General features: G+C 36.5%; 1 protein-coding gene across 2 annotated transcripts in view; it reads right to left on the bottom strand.

Moving 5' to 3' along the window:
* The window catches only part of LOC106662125 (octopamine receptor beta-1R-like), a 236,637-nt gene that overhangs the window by 3,241 nt on the left and 210,010 nt on the right, over window positions 1–23,386 (bottom strand). The window contains exon 4 of one of the 2 annotated variants that reach the window (XM_014385937.2): window positions 22,491–22,687. In XM_014385937.2, coding sequence (XP_014241423.1) covers window positions 22,491–22,687 — 197 coding nt within the window. The remainder of the gene's footprint in view (window positions 1–22,490; window positions 22,688–23,386) is intronic. The other variant, XM_014385938.2, reaches the window with a different exon arrangement.

Genomic DNA, 23,386 nt, shown 5'->3' with positions numbered 1-23,386 from the left:
AATGTGTATGTGCATATGTATATAATTGTAAATACCATAATTGCTTGTTGTATTTTGTATGCAGCTGTAAAAGAAATAGATAAATGAAAAAGAGAAAATGTGATTTTGGATCAACGTCTTAAAATGGTTAAGGTAGTGGGTATATCAATAAATAAAGTCCAGATCGACAAGAAAATAAAGGTAAACATTCAATTAATGTAGGAATGATTCGTCTTTACGAATGCCATTATCGAAATTATCACTAATTGCTATATTCATCAACAACCGTACATATTCAAGATATTAATTATATTATTAATAACGTTACGAGATCAAAATTTAGATTTAGATAGCTAATAATGTCAATAACGGTTTACGTCAATATTCATGGTCAACAGTATTGCAAGACATACTTCAAAAGACAAATGAATCACAGAAAGATTGAAAAAAGGGGAAAATATATGTTTATTTAAATGCGGGCTTGAAGGGAAAAAAATTGAAGCTGGGTGGTGAGGATGTGAAAAGCATTTTGAACCGCAGTCGTCTACGTGCTTGGGTTTCCAACTTTGTGACGTCGTTACCTGTCCAATTGTTTTCATTAGTAATTTTTCACGTTCATTTTGTTTTTTCCCCTCCGTTTCTTTTTCTCTGACAAGAGCTGAAAAAGCCAATCTTTCTGGTTAATTATTAAGAATGGCGTGGAGGGGAAAAAAAGAAGTTTTAAACGAGATCTTTTCTTGCGAGGCTGATGCTTAATTGACAAGCCCGGAGTACATAATTGGGAAGTTTAAGGCCCTTTCAGACGGTTTTATACCGGCTTGTTAAGTCCCAGATAAAAAATTAAAAACGGCCGTCACATAAATAACCAAACATTTTTTTCAATGTTTTACATTTGCTTTTGACTTTACACGCTTTATACTTACAAAGAAAAATCAAATGTCTGAAAAGGGACAGAAAGAGAAAATAAACCGAAAAGCATAGAATCATTTTGTATTCACAGGGAAAATTAGATAGTGGTAGACTTTATCAAATGATGAACCTAGTTCATAGTGATCTGATAAGCTGAAATTACAGAAACCAAGCGTTGATACACTTGTGCATTTCCCACCCATCATCTTCTCTTATCAATTATCATTAACATCATTAAAGTCGTTTATTTGACTGTGTCAATCATGGAAATTTGTTCTTTACCAAAATTGGAGTTTCACTCATCATTTAGGTCTATCATTCAACTTGTAATTAACATTTTTTTATATTTGGTCATCGGAATGATGAATATGAAAAGTACAAATAAACAAAATCCTGTTATACGGCAGGAATTAACGTCAAACTTCCTGTTCCGTTTCGCAGAATGGTGAAACCACTTTTTTCGGAATTTGAGTAAATTAAAATTGGAACACTCATATTACGTGGTTATGATTGTATAAAAGCATGATCTTGTTGGAGCTTTGACTCTTCTCGAAAGAACAAAATCCGAGAGTTTAAATTTCTTCTATGCAAGGCGTTTGAACAGATCCCACATGACTGATAGGTCAAGCAGGTTTAACATAGTTAAATAGCCGTCGGTGGCCACAACGGTCCCGGGTTCGAATCATGCCCTGCATACTTACAAATGGGCTTTTTTTTCAAAAACACCGGCACCTCGAGGGTTGATATAACATCTGCTGTTGCGAACCCTCCTTCGATCCTTATAAAGATCTTTATTAACGATTACTTCGATTACGTTTTTCCTCTAATATACCTCTATTTTGAATTGTACACGCAGGAAGTATAGCGAGAACGGTTAAAAGACACGAGTGTAAATAAACTGCTCAAAAATGAATAGGAATATTGCCAATTTTGTAGTATTTACTCTCCCTAGCGTTTTTTTTTATTTTTATTATAAATTGAATTAACATTTATTAGAAATTATTATATTTTTCACTGAAGGAAAATTTAAATAAGGGATTTCGAAAAATAACGAAATAAAAGGTTTTAATTCCTTAATTTTGTTTATTGGATACAATAATTTTTTTAGACACTTAATACCGTGTGTCCTCTGCTAAAACTTTTGTGCACCTGTTAGACTTACTGTTAATAAGGTTGTCACTAATACCATGAGGAATTTCACTCCATAGATGTTGCAATGTACCACTCAGTTGTTGCAGCAGGTCAACTGACTGCGGATGGTGATCGAATAGCCTTGTCTGTAACGCATCCGTATGCTCAATGGGACTGAGGTATGGAGGCAATGGAGGAAGGAGGAGATGGGAAATTGCCAGGGTTTCTTAATATCTGACATTGCCATCCAGAAATCGAAAAAAACCTGAGATCCCTGGATTGAGGGATGTATTCTTCGATAATTACTTGAATGTAACGGATTGCGGTGAGGTTGCTTTCAACAATATGGCGTCCAGTTCGTCTTCCAGTATAAATCCCGGCCCAGAACATTACACTGCCTTCTCAAAACTGGACTGAAGAGAGCATCAACTGGGGCATTGTAAGCATCCCCTGTTCTCGGTAGACTCTTCGGCGCCTACTATCACTATACAAACAGAAACGGGATTCATCAGTAAACATTGGTGATCTCTTTTAGGCACGCTGCACCACATTCTCTTGGGATGCTGGTGGCGTGCTGTTGCTGAGGTCGACTCAAAGGGGCATACGATATGCGATTCGTAATCGTTTGTGTTCATAAAGGCCTTGCCATAACATTTTTTACTTCAATTTAGGATCTGGCGGGCACTATGGACAAGGTTCCGTCTTGCAGCAATGACAATATTTCTATCCTCCCTAAACGTCGTAATGCGCTGAGATCCACTTCCAGGCCTCCTATTGACACTTCCTGTCTCTCGGCATTGGGCAAAAGCCAGGGAGTCCACGCTGTGAAGAACGCCAACTGCTTCTGGGATATCCACTTGACGGTGACCTCGATGACTCATTCTCACAACAATATTGCGAACTTGTGGTTCATGATGATGTCTTTCCATGGTTGAAGAGATTACAATATTGCAGGTTTCAGAAAATATTGCGAACTTCAGGTTTCAGAAACCTACCTCACACCAGACCGCATCTCACAATTTCTGAATAATTATCGATTAACGGTCACTAATCACCACACATTTGTACAATAGAATATTAAAAATGAGGACTAACTTTTGTTTGTTTTTGGTTTGTATTTTCTATTTAGGTCTCCACAAGGGAAGCATGCAAGAAACAGTTAAATATTTTTCTAGATTTGCAGGTGATGTTGGCGGAGGTTTGATAATAGATCCTATGTTGTTCCGGCTGTTGTTTTATACAGCTCACAAGAATATATCGGTTAATTTAATTAAAATTAATAGAATAAGAATAAATTACAAATATCCCTATTCATTTGTGAGAGTTTACATTGGTCTGCCTAACCTTGCTAGGTTTGGTCTATCAGGCGTGATTTGGCTTCTCGCCATCGTCAGTGCAGATACACACACAGGGAAACGCGCAACCCAGAACTGAAAACAGCGGAAATCTTAATGTGTCTGACAAACTAAATGATCGGAATTGAACAAACTACGTTTCATTTGCCTCCTCTGATTGAGGGACAGACAAGACCTTAATTAAGACATAAACTACAGGTTCATCGCCATTCAGAGACCAAGAAGACATCTATGATTTCTTGTTTCCGCTATTATTCCTTTGACTATCCTTAATGTTAATTAGGGCATACACTCGAAAAATCGCACAGATAAACTACTTATATTTGGATGATTTAAAAGGACCAAATTACAGATTCATAGTCAAGAAGACAGCACAAAAATCTTGCATTTTTTCATTCCGTTTTTTTAATGTATCGCACCACCACCTGAATGATTTAATCAAAACCAAACGGGTTACTCTCTAATTAAATCATACTGTTTTTCCTTTGGTTTGGCCGTTTCCGATCTTTCTTGTCTGCTTATGTGCCCTCGTGTTAATGAGGAGAACGCGGAGAAAAGCAAGACTTTGAGCGAAGTACACTGGTCTAGGAAGATCGGAATGGGCCAAACTACAGGTCCATCACCCTTCAGACCTCAAGGAGAAAAGTCATTTATCTTTTCCGTTTATATATCACACAACACCTGTCTGCAATTGACAAAACAGTTGACTAATCTTATTTCAAGAGCTGGTTTTGATATGTTCCAGTCGCAAGGAAATATGAGCATTGAGATCGAAAGTATTCGAATGATTTTGGTCGAGAACGGATTCTACTCAATTCGCAGACCAAAAAGATATCCATGATTAAGCGTTGGCTAAGTGAGCGGTTGGGCTTTCATCGAAGGAATTCCTTCTTAGTAAGGCGCTTGAATAGATTAAAAACCCACATGACGAATCGGTCGTGCAGATTTAACATAGCTTGCTGTGTGAGCGATTGATCCAAGTTTTCCCGTGCTTTCAGGCTTTTTACTGAAAAATTTAAACTGTTTAGATCAAAATTGACGAGAATTAATTCCAACTAGTGTTTATAGTAGATTATTTAAATCACAAACTGTATAAAGACAAATAAAGGATTATTGAATTCCATTCCACTTTATCGCTCACTTTAACGATTAACAAAAACTTTTATTTTCATAAAGTCCACAGAAGAATGAATCACGGTGAAACAATAATTCTAAAAGATAACAAAGTTCAACAAGATTATCAAGGCGATTTGCAATGTTTTAACTCTCTTGTAAAGTTTGCCCTAGAAGTTGAACCTGGGTAAACGTAGTTAGGTTTAGTTTCTTCTGTCGCTAGATTGGAAAATAGGTAATAACATTTGAATAAATGGAATATGTAAGCGGTGGGAATGTTAATTTAGGAGAAACACAAATTTGGTGAAATTTGCTGGTGTTAAATACTAAAAAACAACAGTGTTTCAACATGGGAAACGACAATAAAGAAAATGTGTCAACGTCGATCTGGACATCGGCAAACGTCGCGATGAACCACGAAAAGTTATTTCCGCTTTAGGGGAAAACGAAAGATGACTTATGAACCGAAATCAATATCACCGCTCAATCAGCTCGCACTTGAAATCAACATTAATCGCAAAGCCGGCTAATCGAATTAAAATGCCAAGATTACCCGGTTTATTTCGGACAATTGGACAACCTTCATCACCATATACAAAGATGAAAAGCTTTCGAATAAAACAAAGTTTACGGAAAATTACTGAAAATTAACACGTAATAATTTAAAAGGTCTCTTATCCATATTCTTTTCAGACGTTTACGTAGTAATTGTCGGGAGTGGAGTAATCGTATTTGTGTGTTGGTGTGATTTTGTGATTTACAATGAAAACGTCTGTAATGTGTTTTGATGGACTATTGGCATGTGAAGATCTCTGTGACGTGTTTTATTTTTTTGACTGGGGCTTCCGACATCTAGGTTAATTCAGGCCCCAACTATGTCTAAATTCTATTTACACTTTCAAACACTACATTCATACAAATAAATACATTCATACACATAAATACATCCATACAGTACACTCATTCCGTTTGGTCGGTGGAGCACTTGATATTCCTCCACCACCTATACTCAAATTAATCAAGATTGGGGTCGATGGAGTACTTTTATAAATATTCCTCCATCGACCCCGAACACACTCATACGCTCTCAACTTTCGAGGGGCGATGATAACGTTATATTTCACCCTAACCTCTCGCCATTCACGCTAATAAATACATGCACTCAGACAAAACATATAGACACAACACATAAGACATATTATATAAAATAAAAAACCCCAGTTTCCCCTAAAAAGCGGAACAGGGGACTCTGAAACTCGCTACCGTGTTCGAGGACTCTTTTTAAGTCCGGCGGCATGCCTACACGCTCTCTGTATGGAGCCAAGGCAACACACGCCTCTATTATGTGGGGCATATCAAGCAACCTTTCTGTGCATAAGGGGCACCTGCGCGGGAAGTGTGTTATTGTTTACGTAAAAAGGGGCAGAATCAATTAGCCTTCAAATTTTGAATTGAAATCTTTGTAATATTTGAATATAGTAATATTTAGCAGGCTTAGCATCTTTAACATCCAAATAGGTTTGAGTAGGTATGTGTATGTTTTTAGAAAAACGTTATCTTTATCCTGCCAACGTTTCGAGCATTATTGACATCTTCTTCAGGGCCTGGGATTTATAAACATTGTTAAATTTTACAACTACATGCAGAATGTGGAAAAAAATGAATTTATACAACGCTAGAAATTTTAGATTCAGTGAAAGTATTTGTACTCACTCAAAGAGTTTGTTTTCTGGTGGATGTGTCATTCTTGTTTGTCGTGTTGAAAGTGCCAATTAGATGTTGATGTTTTATGTTTATATATGTTGGATTCTGGAGGGGGGATAGAAAGGCATTTTTGTATGAGCAGTCGTCTTCATTGAGCAGAAAGGAGCCGACAATGGGAAAAAATGGGTAATGGTTAGGCCAGATTATCCTTTCAGGATTATGTAGACGGGGATAATTAGGGAAAGAAAAAGCCAAATTGTTGAAGAATTAGACTATGTAGAAATGTATGGAATATGTGGAATGTGATGATTGTTTTATATGTTATATTATATTTTTGTATGTTATCGATATTGAATTTGATTAATGATATTAGAGTAGCTGCGCCTGAGTTTACATGTGTCCGTTCTATAATTGATGCTGTGTTTATCCCTGTTGATGTAAACCATTTCAAAAAAAGTTACGTTAATGTTTGTTTTGTTCTGTGTGTAACATTTTTGGATTCCTCGTTCTTCTCGTGTAGAAATGTGTGGTGATTAGTGACCGTTAATAGATGATTATTCAGAAATCGTGAGATGCGCTCTGGTGTGATGTAGGTTTCAGAAAAACATTTTCTTTATCGTGCCAACGTTTCGATCTTTATTGAGATCATCTTCAAGGCCTGGGATTTACAAACATTGTTTAAATTTAACAAATACATGTAGGATGTGGAAAAAAGTGAATTTATACAATGCAAAAAATATATTTTTATATTCAATCAAAGAAAGTGCATTCTCATTTGTGGGCGAATCAAACGTAAAAATTGTGTACATCAGCGGAGCGAGTATTAACCCTTGTGGCACACCTTCATGCCCTTCTTCAGAAGTCTCCGTACCCTTGTTTTAAAAATTAGATAATTCAATTTTAATGACATTGTAAGTTAAAATTGATACTTTTTTAATTGAGGAGAGTATTTATATTTATTGTTCTACAATAAATTTATAGTTTAAGGCTAAATTACTTGTCCATGAAACTCAAATACATTCTAAAACAAAGCAGTGATGACTGGGTGCCAGAAGTGGATACATGTATACGGTTGCATTTTGTAGTTTTCTATATGTGAGTTTTACCAACTAGAATGAATGAAATTATTAGAGTGACTATTTGAGTGAATGAGTGGGTTTGGGGCGGATTATAGTGTACCTACAGACCCAATTAACTAGGTTAATTTTTTATAGTCCTGAATGAATGTATTTATTAGCGTAATCAGATGAGTGAGTATATCCGACTATTGGGGGACTGAGAGTACCCCTCAGACCGACCAAATTGTTGGAGGAAAGTTGTGTATAAATAGAAAAGGGGGGAGGCACTGGCGTATATCAAATTTCTCATCGAATCCCCAAATTTTATCTATACATATTGTATGAATTTATTTATAGGAATAAATGTATGTGTAGACTTGTAACTATCGTCGAATAGATTCACCGTTGTGTGCGTGTGGCGGTGGTGAGACTGCGGAACACATTTTCTTGGAGTGCATCATAATCGCGAACCTTCGAGAAGTATAGTTAAAGGACGCCGGCAAAAAACGTGCAACAATTGATGCTTTCAGTAAAGGGGTGCACATCAACTATGCCTTCTATAAAGAAATTTGTTAGAGATACGATCAAACGAAAAGGCTGGCGTACCTAAAAAAGCATATTTTACGACCGGACGCCGCTCTGAGGCCTATCCTGGATACGCTCCACAGCGTGACGAACTTTCGGCGAGGGGTTGATTCGGACTAGTGAATAAAAGTCTTCCCCTGTAAAAGTCAATCTAAGGGCTTAGCACAGGACGAAAAGAAAGGATATCAGCAAGTGTATGTGTTGGTGGGACTGTGGCGGAATATATAGTACCCACGGAGCCACCAGTTAAGTTTATACATTTTTTTTAGTGATTTTCGGCGAGATGCTGACGTAAAACCCTCGTGCCTCTCAAATTTTTAATTGTACACATAGTTTCTTGTTAGTGTGAATGTATTTATTAATGTTAATGCTGGTGAGTCCTTAGCGGAATATCCAGTATTCTGGTGGGTCTCAGTTTACATGTCTAAACTCTCAAACTTAGTTTAGACCATACACCTACCTATGTAGTACGTGTGTACATGACTAGCTTTTCCGCAGGTGTAGAAAGGCCAATTAACAACGGTCATAGAGCCTCAGAAGTTCCATTAAAAATGAAAGATCTCCAGTCCCTCTTGCTGGAGAGTCAGGTTTTGCAAACCGGTCGGACAAAAAGGCCAAATTTATTCTCAGGAGTACCTTTATGCCCTAATATGTGGCATAGTACAATAATTCCAACTATTTTGATTTCTTATTTTATACTAATTAATTGTTTTTGGTTTTGTTAACGGATGCATTATCCCTAATATCAAAGAATTCACGCTGATAATTTTGCAAAATTTTTGTCAATTTTTTTAACTGCGGTTCTAGTGGGATTGTATTACAACGCAAAAAATAAGATTTTCATAATAAAAAATCGATGGTAAAGAACATTATCTATTTATTACCTTCAGTATTCTATCATACATATTTTTTAACATGATTTTAAGCAATATCGACTTCAAAATTGAATAAATCACCATTTGACATCCTTTGATCTTGATGAGGAGGTCCCGGCGGGGCCGTCTCCGTTTCAGTCCGATCGGTTTATAGGGGTGGATTAAGTTGGACTTGGATTAGTCTTATGGGTTGGGGTGAGGGGTGAATTTATCGTGGAAGTTGGGAAATTTGTTGGCGATTGGTTTATCTTCGAAAGATATTCTGAGGTCATTACGAAAGGTGGTATTGGAGACAGTTAAATGGTAATTTCTGAGGAATTTGAACTAAAGGGCTATGATTGTTCTAGGACATAGGCCTTGTTTATTTGTGACGGTTCAAGTAGACGTGAGTGAAGATAGATCCAAGATTAACATAATCTGTCCGTTTTAGGGATAGGAATAGTGTTAAGGAATAGTCTGTTAGGGGGTATCGCTTCGATGGGTAAATGGTACATATGTGTATTTGTTTTCATTATTCTTTGTCCATTCGGCTATTGGTTGGAGGAGTGATTTGGAGATCCTCAATCTGCCGGCTCAACATCAGAAGATTGAAATGCAAAGGATGCAGGAGGGTAGAAGGTGTAGTTTGGATATCTTAGGTATAGATTGGCCCCAAGAGGACAGTAGTCTCAATCTGTCAATTTATACAATGCAAAATATATTTTTTTTATTTTTATTTTTTTGAATATAAAAAATATATTTTGCATCGTATAATTTCACTTTTTTCCACATCCTATATGTATTTGTTAAATGTAAACAATGTTTGTAAGTCCCAGGCCCTGAAGATGATCTCAATAAAGATCGAAACGTTGGCACAATAAAGAAAATGTTTTCCGAAACCTATCACACCAGACCGCATCTCACGATTTCTGAATAAAAGGATTAAGTACAAAATGTTTGGTAGGATACTTTAGATGAAAAAAACCCTCATGTTACACTTGATCGAACGCTCGCCTTACTTCTAGAATTTGCTGGACAGGTGAAAATCAGAAAAATGTATATTTGCCTCGATCACTTCCCATATCTGCTATACTACAAAAAATTTGAAAATAAAACCATTTTCAAATTCAATGGATTGAATTGGCTACCGCGCTCACACAGGTACCGGTGACATAAAAAAATGCTCAGAGAAAGGACATGGTGAAAAAAGGCATGGGCTTCTTCCAGCATGGGAATTACAACCAAAATGTTCTTCCCTACAGTGGCTTCATGGATGCAGTGAAGGCTTAGGCACAAGTGTAGAACAACGATGGCACATACAGAACACGGAGAAAGCCGTGCATACCTAAAAAAAGTAACACACTGACTTCGACCTCTGTGACACCGTTGTTAAGCCCCAAACCTTTAACCACCTACTGATTCAAAACTCAGGAGCATCATAATCCTTCAACTGGAAAGTCCTTCTCAGCGTAGTTAAATGGCAATCGAAGGAAAGTACGCTTTTACATAAATATACAGGTGATCTGGCTTTATTTTTGAATTCGATGGGCTTGGATTAAAATTAATGACAATATGTGATAAAATGGCGTTAAGTACAGAAGTGCTGTTCTTACCTGCAGTGATAGTTTTCTATGCAAATTACATTTAACCAAACGTGTTCCAATTTTTTTTTTTTTGGGGGGGGGGTTTACGCTGGCATATTACCCATGAAGTTTTCTATTTTCATTTTACTGTCGAGCGGGATCGGCCGACCAGGACCAGGTCCCCGCCGCGCGCCCGCACCCACTCCTTCAGCTCCATCATCTTCTAAATTTTCATGGTTGAAGATAATCAAAAAGAAACGTTTATCGACTTTAGAAATCCATAGATTATGTTGAAAGCTGATGGATTGTTGCTTATTAGGACAGATTCTAAGTTTATTGGTTTGGAAATGTTTGGGATTTTGCTCAGATTTTTTAGCAGTTTGTCTCTTTCATTTTCATATTCTGGACATTCAAAAATTATGTGGGAAGGATTTGAAGGGCAATCGCAAGTGGGACAGTTCGGAGACGATACCAAACCGATTCTCTTCTTGTAGCTACCCCATAGGACATGATTTGTCTTCAGTCTAAAAATAGTAGAATTGAACTCCTTTGACATTCCTTCTGGGCTATCGCCTTCCGAAAACCATGGTTTTTTTCTTGAGCTCAGGGAACAGTGACCTGTAATAATTGCCAACATTTGATGCGTTGTATTTTTCTTGCCAAAAAGTTTTTCCCGTCTTCTTTAGGAATTTTAATGTCATGGGTTGGACCTGATGTTGCAGCCTCCTTTGCAAGTGCGTCCACCGTTTCATTTTGCCATAAGCCTTTCACCCAACACAATGCCACCCTTTTTCCCATGATTTTTGTCTCAAGCATTTTCCTACAGATTTGGGCAAAAATATAGTTTCTGCATTTATATTCTGGGGTAATGTTATTTATCCTTTCTACAATGCTTCGACAGTCTGTGAGGATACAAAATTTAGAATCACGTCTTCCACTTATAAAACTAAATTAAATTTAAATTAATAATGTGTGGTGTTTAGTGACCGTTAGCCAATGATTATTCGGAGATCGTGAGGTGCGGTCTGGTGTGACGTAGGTTTAAGAAAAACATTATCTTTATCCTGCCAACGTTTCGATGTTTATTGAGATCATCTTCAGGGCCTGGGATTTATAAACATTGTTTGAATTTTACAAATACATGTAGGATGTGGGAAAAAATTATGAATTTATACAGTGCTAGAAAAATTTTTAAAAAAATTGTATTTATAAAATCCTAGGAAATTTTAGATTTTCTTTTTTAGATTCTTTTTTTAAATATAAATTTTTTTAGCATTGTATAAATTCAAATATTTTATTAGATCTAAAATTTTCTAGCATTGTATAAATTCATAATTTTTTTCCACATCCTGCATGTATATGTAAAATTCAAACAATGTTTATAAATCCCAGGCCCTGAAGATGATCTCAATAAAGATCGAAACGTTGGCATGATAATGTTTTTCTAAAACCTACGGCACACCAGACGGCATCTCCAAATAATTAAATTAATAATGTAAAAAAATAATATTAACAAAATAAAATGTACATGGCAATAAACGCCCTTCGTCCGGTGTTATCGGTCGGAGGAAAATCAATGGATAAAATCATAGGTGTGTATTTACTTTGTGTGGTTTCACGTGAGATATGTCTAACAGGGCACCGTTGATTATGGATTTTTGAATGAGAAGGATATACAAGAAAATGTTTCCATTCTGGGTATCTTCCCTCAGTAATAACGTTTTATTACGAAACCCTCTGCGTACACAGTATGATATTGACTTCTTTCTGATGGCGTGATTCGGCCCGAAAACGTCTAATGCCCTCGTTTCCTAAATGTACAATATCTCAGGCCTGGCAAGGCCTATAGATTTGGTTTTTTCATTATCTTAATTATTTGTCGGACACGCAACACTCCAATGTTTGCTGACAAAAGTTTTTTCTAAGTGATTTATTTTTTAGGTAAAAAACGATTTTTAGGAAGGTAAAAATGGGCAGATATCTGTTAAGGCTTTCACGCTTTATTTTATTAGTTATAATTTAGATAAGAAGAAAATGGATCTGACGTGTTAATGGTATGAATGAAATTGATCTAAACTACTGAATAAAATTTTCTTTAAAAACACAAAGGAATTAATCATTTATATATAAATTCACTATGAAATTATTATAAAAATAAAAACTAATGCCCAATCTCGATTCTTCTACCTGGAATTTCAGATCCTGCTTCACAACTGTTAATGGTTTGTGACATTTTTAATAAAATCGAATGGACTTTATGAATCGGCAAATCAAATTGTGTACGATGTTTTCTTATATTTCGACCTCAACAGTTTAACTTATGTTTTTCTTTCTCGAAGGTTGGATAATAGATCATCTCAAAAAAACAACAACCAGTTTTTCTTTCAATCCACAACGTTTCGGATTTATTTTAATCCTTCCTCAGATGAGTTAACGCAGTGGTTAAAACAGTGGCCGCCAGTCATTAATATTTTGGAACAGTTTATTTATAAAAAAAAACACATTAAAAAAAATATATTGAACCTGATTCTAGTCAGGTTCAAAATATTAAAACATTTGTTAATAAATGTTATTTAAAACATTTTAAAATAAACTGTTACTAAATATTAATGATTGACGACCACTGTTTTAAACACTGCGTTAACTCACCTGAGGAAGGATTAAAATAAATCCGAAACGTTGTGGATTGAAAGAAAAACTGGTTGTTGTTTTTTTGAGATGAGCTATTATCCCACATTCGAGAAGGAAAAACATAAGTCAAATTGTATACCATTTGAAAAACATAATGTTCAATTGTTAACAAGGGGTGACACTAATAAGTGGAACCACGAATATAGATTTTACCGTGAACAGACGTCAATACTTCACGAGCTTATCCTACATGTCAAACAGGATTATAAGTCCTTATTGTTTACATTCTATTCCCAATTGTGTTCGAGACAATTCAACTTTCACAACTTTTTTCTCATAAAGCGCTGTCTTATGAAGTATTAACTCTGTAACTTTGATTATTGATGATTGATCAATGAGGAATGTATAAAAATCCTATAAGATAAATTTATTTTATTACAACCTTAAGCAAACAAATCACAAAATTGTATAAACAACACACTATTTAACTGCGATCTGTTCGAAAGAAATGAATAATCTGAATCTCGGTATGTTCTAGGTGAAATTTGAATTTTTAATAGAAGTTTTCAAATTACTTTGAAGACCGACTCAGTCTTTTAAAAACATAATTATGTAAGACACCTTTAAGATTGTTTTGCCCTGATGATGACCTTAAAATAGGTCGAAAGCTTGGCATATAACAATTGAATTTGTTTTTTCTTATAGTCCAAAGCGAGATCCAGATTATTCGTTAGTAAAAAATGATTGATATATCTAACACTTTAAATTTGTTGATCTTCTTGAATAGGGGGTTGAAAAAATGTATAAAGTATATAGAAGTGCTTTATATACATCAGTGTCCCGTGAACAGTCAATACTTCAGGAGATTATTCTACAAGTCAAATTGGTCTCAAAACTCCCCATTGTCTAAAGGCTAATTGTAAATATTCTTCTAATGTAATTCTAATGTATTCGAGATATTTTACTTTTCTCGTTACTTCAACCTTTCACAATTCCATAAAATTCCCCGTATTTCATAATGTATTTGTCGTACTGTAATAATATATATAAACAATCAAATGTAAGGTTGATTTCACCAGTGGAAAGAATACTGAACACCCTATGAGATTCCTTTTTTAAAAATTTATTTAACCTTATGTAAAATAACAAAATATTGCAGTGCAAATGTTAGGAAACGATGTCAGACATGCATTTTTCATTAAATTTGAAATTTTGAACATTTAATTTAATCCATTATATTTAGTGGTCTGATTGACCAGATTACTTCTTTCAATTAACTAATCTTGGTTGAAATGAAAAAGTTAGTGTCACCAACGGGATTCGAACTCACGACCAAGACCTCTCATAAAAAGATTAATTAATTAAATTTAATATTTAGAAGTCCTTTGTTTTTTTATCACGTTCAATTTTTTACTAAAATGTCTTTATTTTACTATACATTACTTTCATTATTTTTGAATGAACGTTTTAAAATATTATTACGTACTATTTTTTTTTAACCTTCTGTAACCGGTAAATCGTATTTTTAGTAGTATTTTTAGCAATTAAACGTTAATTTTACAATGGTGATAATTGACCTACAAGTACCTAATTGAAGTACAAATATTTACAGCTCATTAGCAGGGATAACGTTTCTGTAAGCGCTGTCATTCAATATTTACACAACCAAGAAAATCTTAACCTAAACGTTACACAAGAACTATTTTTTATCAAGGGTATTACAACTACGAGGTTATATGAACCCGGGGTGACGGTGTTTTTGAAAAAAAGTCCATTACGAAGTATATCGGGTTTAACTGCAGGGCTTCTGGATTCGACCCCGGGACCTTTACCTTACAGTTATTAGCTCCCTGTCAACGCCTTAACCGTTGTGCCAACTCACGCCCGTGACACGAACCTAGGAAACTCGTAAAAGTTTATCTTCCAAGTGATTTTATTTTTCGTCTGTTAAAGGTTGTAAGAATTAACATGCAGTTTTTAACGGTCTTTCCATTGATGCAATAAAATTTACAGTAGAGTTTAGATTTTCTGAGATACGGTGGACTTAATGGAATTGGAAAGTAAAATATCACAAATACAATTGAGAATCAGACTTTGAACAATAGGGACTTTTTAGTCAATTTCGACATCTAGAATAACTTTCTGAAGTATTGACATCTGTTCACAAGACACTATGTGTAATAAATAATACTTTAAATTAAATTAGTTCACATGTGTTTAGCACGAATGTAGCAACAAAAGGTTTATTATTTATAATTTTTTTTTCATAAAGAATATTATCCTAGGAATAACCCTTGATGAGAAGCTGACTTGGGCCCCGCATATTTATCAAACAATTAAAAAACTTATCGGATAAAGCAATTAAAGTTCCTTATTTCTGAAAAATCAAAACTACTACCCCATTTAAAGCGCCTGGTATATATTGTAGTCATACGCCCAATTGCATATGGACGTGAGGTCTGGTGTTCTGCGTCGCGGAACCAAATCCAAATGAAACAAACAATTCAAAGCCGAGTGCTTCGCGTAATAACAGGCGCCCCTGGTATGTAAGAAATGCCATACTCCACAAGGATCTTGGAATACCATCAGTTGCTGATGTCATAAAAGAACGCTATCAAAAACTCCACGATTTAATGAGCACGCATGAAAACACGACCGCAAGAGCAGCATCAAACATGCCCCATCCTAAACAGCAGCAAAGACTAAAACGGAAACATCACAACGATTCCCTATGATATGAAGTTCAAGTGAAGTGACGAAACTCGCCATTTTCACGAGGGTACAGATTGGCAGTTTGACATGAACGTTACAAAATTTAAGTTACTAATATATTATTTAATTGTTGTTAATATTTATTTCAATTAATTAAGGCTTTTAGTTGAGATAAAAAAGTCAGTGTCATGAGCGGCATTCGAACCCACGATCTTCGGCTTGATACGCCGCTGCTTTACCACTTGAGCTACCATGACTTCGATCCACTCGGATACTAACATCTCAACCCCGCCTTTTGAATTTTCCCTCCTTTTTGCCATTTTTCAAATGTCGTGTCATCTATTTGATTCTCGGCGACAAATGAAATGGCCACGGAGAGTTTTAGAGCAAGTATAATTCATTTCAACTTATTAAATTCATTAGTTTTCGTAGTCCGCTTGACCAATTAATATCTATCAAATAAATAAGACTTTTAGTTAAAAAAAAGGAAGGAAAATTCAAAAGGTGGGGTTGAGAAGTTGACGTCCGAGTGGATTGAGGCCACGATAACTCAAGTGGTAGAGCAGCGGCGTATCTAGCCGAAGATCGTGGGTTCGAATCCCGCTCGTAACACTGACTTTTTTATCTCAACTAAAAACCTTAATTAATTGAAAGATATTAATTGGTCAAGCGGATCACGAAAACTAGCGAATTTATTTATTGTTCGTTTTCTTATTAATAGATTATTTATTCGTTTTTCAGAAAACCCATAAATCGTATTGTTTGATTACTATTTATAATACAAATTTTGAGGACAGCCAATTCTGTAAAGTTAGCGAAACTGTATATGGCAGAAATGTTAAATAAAGTAAAAAAAGAAAAAAAAATTATTATCATATTCTTAGTTAATATTTTATATTTTCATTATTAATAGTTTTATACTGTGAAAATCAAGAAAATCAAGGGCAGAGGGATAAATTTATCAATAAGGGCTTGGAGGTAGTGTTGATATTGGATGAGGTTTCTTTAAAAATGACACGTCCAAGGCCTGTCCGATCGAGTCTCGGAGGCTGATAGAGGGATAGAGTTTCCAGTAAAAATAGGGTGCAATATCGACATCGTGCCATCCCCTTTTGGAATTTTGTAAAAATAATGCATCCTGGTAATTGTAATGTTTTTCTTGAATAATTGGTAAAGATAACGATTTTTCCATGCGAGAGTAGTGATTTGTCGCTTATTTTTCGATCTGTCCGGTGATTTAACAGCCTCCCAGGAAAAACATGTGTAGAACGTTATCTAAAACAGAAACTGCCAAAGAATTGGTTAACTATTTGTAGGGCCTTGTTGAAAATTCTAGATTTTTAAATAATGTTTAAACCACAAAACCAATGTTCTTTTATCCATAAGCTGACGAAAAAGTCCAAGTGCATATTTTTAAATCGTTTGGCATAAAGTAATGATTGTGAGTTTTCTCCGTATAGTCTGCTGGGTGGTGACCTTGTGATTTGATCGCTACCGATATTCTTTGTCTGCCTATCCTCACCCTATTAATCACTCCGCAGACTACACGGGAAAAACTCAGTACGCTTAAAATTACATACTTTTACTTTTCCCCCTTTCCACCATCCCGCCGTACCTGAGGAAGACCCCATACCGGCGGACAAACGCTTTAAGTTAATCGAATTTATATTTATAAATCTAAGGGATTTCAAATTACCTCCCGATGACCTTTCCTACAGGTGAGACGACTGATCGGTTTTCGTGGGAACAATATTTTCATTTTAAAACCTAAAACAAAAAGTCTTCCCTTGCTGGTTTCCCCTTGAACCCTTACATTTTCGTGATATTCTTTTCTATGTATTTATATTATCAAAATTTTCTAACTAAGGAGAGAAAAACAGCCCGGAACCGTACACCTTTGATTAATTATGCAATAAATAAATAACGGTAGTAAAACTCTAACAATAACAACAATATTTAAGACTTAGTAAGCAGAACAAATAGGGACTTGTTCATTTAAACCTAGTTGAGGCAAAGTCTTTTAGTGCTGAAAATGATTTTGTATCACATACTAGTTTATGGAGATTCGGCGGCCATTCTGCTGAGTTGATGGTCTTTCGCAAACGTTCTCTTTCTGCATTGAATTTGGTGCAGCTGAAGAGTTTATGTTCCGCGTCTTCTTCAGTGCTACAAACGGAGCATAAAGGGCTGTCTCTTTTCTTAAATTTATGGAGATAGCTTGCCAAGTTTTCACATCCTGACAGCATTTGGGTGGTCCAGTAGTCGGGGTGTAGCCATTTTGCTTTTTGTCTCCTTTCAACGCTGAGGAAAAAGTTGAATGTCAGCCGACCCTTATTGCTGTTTGTCCATCTTTTTTGCCATGATGCCCTTGTCATCTTTCCCAAGTACTCTTTCGCCCCCTTTCCAGTTGCAATTCGGAACCAGTTTATTTCTCCTTGGCTTGTCATATCAATATCAATAGTCTCATTTTACTTTTTTAGGTGGATGACTATCCTTTCTTTAAGGAAAAGAAAAACCCAGTACGCTTAAAAATAACATACTTTTACTAACAAAAATCTTTATACACAAGGCGCAAAGAAGCAAAAGCAAATACAAAACTAACAAAGACAATCACCTGACCTTGTGAACCTGACAAATACCCAATTCAACAAATATGAAACAGGTTTACTACAAAAAGGACTCAAACACTACATGAAATTAACAACACAAAATAAAACCTCATCCAAACAATAATAGAGTAGAGACTGCAAGAAACCTTTTTTTCACCAAACAACAAGAACGCCCAAACCACCTAGCTGCCAACGGAAAAATCACAAACACACACATAATGATACAAAACATAATAAAAAGAAAGTGGGAGCGTCGGTTCGGCAGAAGAGCTCTCGCGAATAAAGAGCAATGTTGTTAGGTGGCCGGTCATCCTCACCCGACTTTTATGGCAAATCCCGAGTATGTTTTTCTGTTCCGATTCTTGTGGAAACAAGGTTGTTATATTGTATATAGTAATGATAGTTTTACGTTCCTAGGTGCGTTGAGTGTGAATGTATTTATTGGCGTGAATATGTAGTGTGAGACAGCTCATGGCGGAATATTATCCCAATCGACCTTTAACTAGGTTAGATATTGAGTGTAAAGTGTGATCAAAATATTTCTAGTACTCTGCCACCTAACTACGTGATGATCGGTAATGACCAAATAAATAAGTAATTGCCAGGGTCCGATCGGGGGACATGGAAATGTAACTATTGTATATTTATATATATAATGTTCCAACTGGTTTACACATTGTAAAGGTGAAAATTCCTGTCAATTCGAATCTGCCCTTTTGTGTCATCGATTAACACCCGGTTCAATGTGTTATGCGTTGCGGCTTCGATGCGGTTTATTTATTTATTCAATGAGCTTAGTAGATTCAAAGGAAAATCCATCCGCCGTGGTTAGGCAAAATAGAAGGGTAATATATTAATTTCCAAAGCTTTCGCATTGAATCGCCTTTTTGGGGATTGTCACCGATTCGGAAATTTTTAATTAATTTGACCTCTAGCATTGATCCGTTTTAACAGGCATAGCGACGTGAAACCTACGAAAATCCTGTTTTGATAAAGGGTTTACCACGGTGTGTGACTTTAAAGTAAACTTAAGTTTACCGAAACTACACAAACCACCTCCCTACATACTGCCCCTGGACGTTACCGAGTCAACCTTTCTACATTCTATGCTAAAAGTAATGACTATTCTCTCGAAGCCTTGTCTGTTTTAGGGCTCACCTTTACATTAAGAACCGTTTTGAGTTGATTACCTATCAAATGACGGTACCGTCCTTTAGGCCTTGAATGCAAGAGAGAGTGGTTAACTCTCTTAAGCACAACCTGTATTCGTGTGTTGGCTTTTGTATCAGCAGGACGGCGGGTCTCGATCAGTAGCACAAATGGGTTAAGGTACCAGATCCTGTCTGAAAAGACGGGGGAGGGTGCATATCCAACTGAACTACGGGGCAGAGTTTTTCTACACACAGGGACTCCTTCCTTGCCAGGTGCCCTGTGCCCAGGCAAAGTCTGACCATCAACTCTGTTGCCTGGGGGTAATCAATGATGGAGGCAAAATTCCCTATTACCTTCCTTACCCCTTTCCTTTTCACTCCCCCTCCCCCATTTGCTTTGGCAGAGGTATCCTGGGTTACAGAACCCGCACCCCTCAAGCAACGGGTGCATCACTAGGGGGTTCGTATGAATTCCCGGGTGAGCGATCAGTCCCACTTAAAAATAATACTGCACCTCGAGAGAAGAGTATCCAAGCAGCTCTACTAATTGAGGTTGGACTCGTGGTAGTCGTGGTTTGTAAACAAATTGTACCTTAGCTGGAGGATGCGGGCCAACCGGAGCCAGAGATAGAGTGCCTTCTCTATCTCTCTGGGGGTGGTGAAAGGCACGGATGAAAAGTCGTGCCGGAAACCACAAAACTGCCGTTTTCAAGGCTCATATATGGATGTGCTCTTTTCAGGGCACTTCTGAATTTGGTTAGCATTGCACCACCTCGCTAGTCAAGGGATGTGACAAGTCCATGCATGCAAAATCTTCCTGGTGTTCTCTTTGAGAACACTAAGCGTCCGAGAAGTCCCTCGGGGATAAGTCCGGACGTTAAAGATCCTCATGGTTCTCAACACCCATGAGTAAAGATGGGGCAAAGTTTCAAGTTCCAAGCCCGGTAGCGCACTACATGAGATTGGAATCATACTGGTCTGATGGTGAGACCACTGTCGGGTACTTAGAGTATAGCCTGTTGTTCGGGCGTGCCTTTATAGGCTTCCTTTACCGATGGCAGTGTAACCACCCTCTAGGGGGTTTAGAAATTCCACTATAAACAAAACCGACGCTGGTGGGGCCTCCAATACTCTGAGAGTATAGTTACCTTCTCTATCTAGATAGTATAGCAGGTTAGTCAAGTGATGCATTTCAGTACGGTTCATAGATGACGGCCCACCCAGTTGGAAAAGGAGCAAGTGGGAGAAGTAAGAATAAGACCTTAGTCTGTGGATAAGTGACTTCTACACCAAACCTCAGAGGATTAACACTGACCACATATGAACGGAAGTGTGTCGCTCCTATCTTGAAAACGTATGATCAGGCCATGTGCCAGGTGCGAACGTTAAAGAACCTCGTTGTCAAATCAGTTAACTCAGTCGACAATTTTGCTCTGGAAAGGATGAAATTGAACCGATTTTCTTAAATTTTAATCTAAAGAGGGTTAAAGAATTAGTAACACTCTATAAAGGTAAACAACACTTTATTACTATTATTAACTAGAAATTACGGAAAAAGAAGAATTTAAAAAAAATAGTGTGCACATAACTGATATGCCAGAAAAGTCACAAAATGAAACTTTTCACTTTTTTAGCATATTTTTCCAGTTCAATTGGTAAACTTTAATCGAGGAAATTGGTCCTACACCGATCTAGGTCGTAATGTTTTTACCTCGGAGTCGTTCGACGGTGCGTTGGGCGGCATCATTCTGCGACCACAACTCGGACGCCTTCGCGACATCAGCGTCTTCAGAATTCGTCGAGTGGTTCGTGTTAGTCCGGTTTATAACAAGATATTTACCGCAGGAATATCAGATATGGGATTTTTATCCTAAAATAAGGTTCATAATTCCTAAGATAAGAGGTTCATACCGATGCGATAAGACACGAGCCAGCCAGCCAATGTCCTCATTCTTTGAATTTGAAATCTTCACCTTTCGCAATATCGTAGGACATTGATGGAAAAGACAAGCAAGCGATGTCTCTTGATACACATATCTTACGAAACATGTCGCAATCGTGCAGGTGTGAATCAATTTTGTCGTTCTTTCACGTTTTTTATAGGACTGAACGTTGCGCAAGAGATAGTTATCGTATATTACTTCTAAATATGAGTATTTTATCACTCCGGTGTGATTCCGGCCTTAGATATCCGAAATTATCATCGTATATCTACGATTTATTATCAGATAAATCGGTTACCGTCTCATTTGTGTCTGCTGTAGACGACTGAGGAGTCACATTCGTTATAAATTGAAAAACTTTATATATATATGTACAAATTTATTAAGTTAGGGATAAGACAGTTCGTATTTTCCAATAATTCCAATAATTTAGAAACCACAGTATTTGGTTGGTGCAAAATTAATGCGGGTTTTGAAAATTTGTTTTATTTTCGCAGTTGTTTGTCACATAAACAAAGCTGAATCCTCAAGTCTCATTTAAGGGTTATGATAAATACTTTTAACTATTATCTTTTAGACAAAACAGTTTAGTTTATTTCAATTAATTAATCTTTTTATGCAAGGTCTTGGTTGAAATGAAAAAGCTGTACGTTGAAATGGGAAGTTGGTGTCCGAGTGGATCGAAGTCACGATAGCTCAAGTGGTAGTGCAGCGGCGTGTTGAGACGAAGGTCGTGGGTTCGAAACCCGCTCGTCACACTAGCTTTTTCATTAAAAGAAGTAATTTGATCATTCGGACCACTAATATATAATATAATGAGTTTAGTTTATATTGAATTTTATAAGAGTGGGGACCTGCAAAATTAATTGCAGCCCAAACAACGCGTAACATCAACACAGTTTGGGGGGATGGAAGCATTAACAAATGCACGGTGCAGCGATGGTTTTAGAGATGTCGACAGGGGAGTTCGTGGGTTCGAATCCCGCTCGTGACACTGACTTTTTCATTTCAACCAATACATTACATAAAAAGAATAATTAGTTGTTATTTTTTCTTTTCTCTTTGCTGACTTGTCCAAATCGTTTTTCTGTTCTAAAACTATAAGTACGGGGGAGTAATAGACTAGAAACACAATTAGGAGTGTGTTCTAGGTATGTTTTGTCTGGCTTACTCACCACAAAAAGAAAGGCAGCCAGCAGGCGAGGAAGGCGGACATGATAATCCCCAAAGTTCTTGCCGCTTTCCTCTCTCGTTTCATTTTGCTCGTAGTCGCCAAAGGCCGGAGAGGCTCGCTCCCGCCCACGTCCATCCCGGCGGCGATCCCGTTTATTTGCAGGTGCTTGTTGAGCAAAGCCGTCGCTACTTTGCTCCTGGAAAAAAAAAGAAAACATGTAAACACAATCGAAGTTAAAAAGAAGGATTATAATAAATTGTATGGTTAATTTAATGCTTTTTCATTGATTTTGTATTTGGCAGTCAGATAGTATGAATATCTATCTAATAAGGGTGATAACTATAAGGGGGAACCGATGAACCTTCCAATATCCAACGTGTCGAATCCTTTCGGTCAATAGTCTTCAGACCAATTATAAATTATTATGTCTAATACTACCCTTTTACAACGACCTTTAAATTTTTATTTAAACATTAATTTCTCCAAAAGTACCAGGTTTAGTAATAACTTCTGTCATCACCCATGCGCTGTCTAACAGAATCCCACCCCTACAATCCCATAAAACGTCTCTAGACAATCTTTACCACCTTTATGAGCAGTAGGTAATGAGGTTTGTTTAGTAAAGTGATGAAGGAAAATAATGATTATATGCTTCTCTTAATGTAATTATGTAAATACACTGACAGGCAATAAAATGCCACCCAATAGATTTTTTTTTTTTTCATTTTGTCCATAAAAGAAAATTCTTCCCTTAATCTGTCTCATTGCTTTTACCAATAAATATATGTTTATGCTACGTTTTAAATTGGGAATATCAATTAGAGGTGAACCCTCTTAATCCTTAATCCAAAACAAGGATAAAGGATTTTTCAATGATTACTTTTTACGGAATTTA

This window comes from Cimex lectularius, unplaced genomic scaffold (assembly GCF_000648675.2).
Source record: "Cimex lectularius strain Harlan isolate CLEC.00 unplaced genomic scaffold, Clec_2.1 scaffold3, whole genome shotgun sequence".
Classification (NCBI taxonomy): Eukaryota; Metazoa; Arthropoda; class Insecta; order Hemiptera; family Cimicidae; genus Cimex; species Cimex lectularius.
This window is presented reverse-complemented; position numbering and strand designations above follow the sequence as displayed.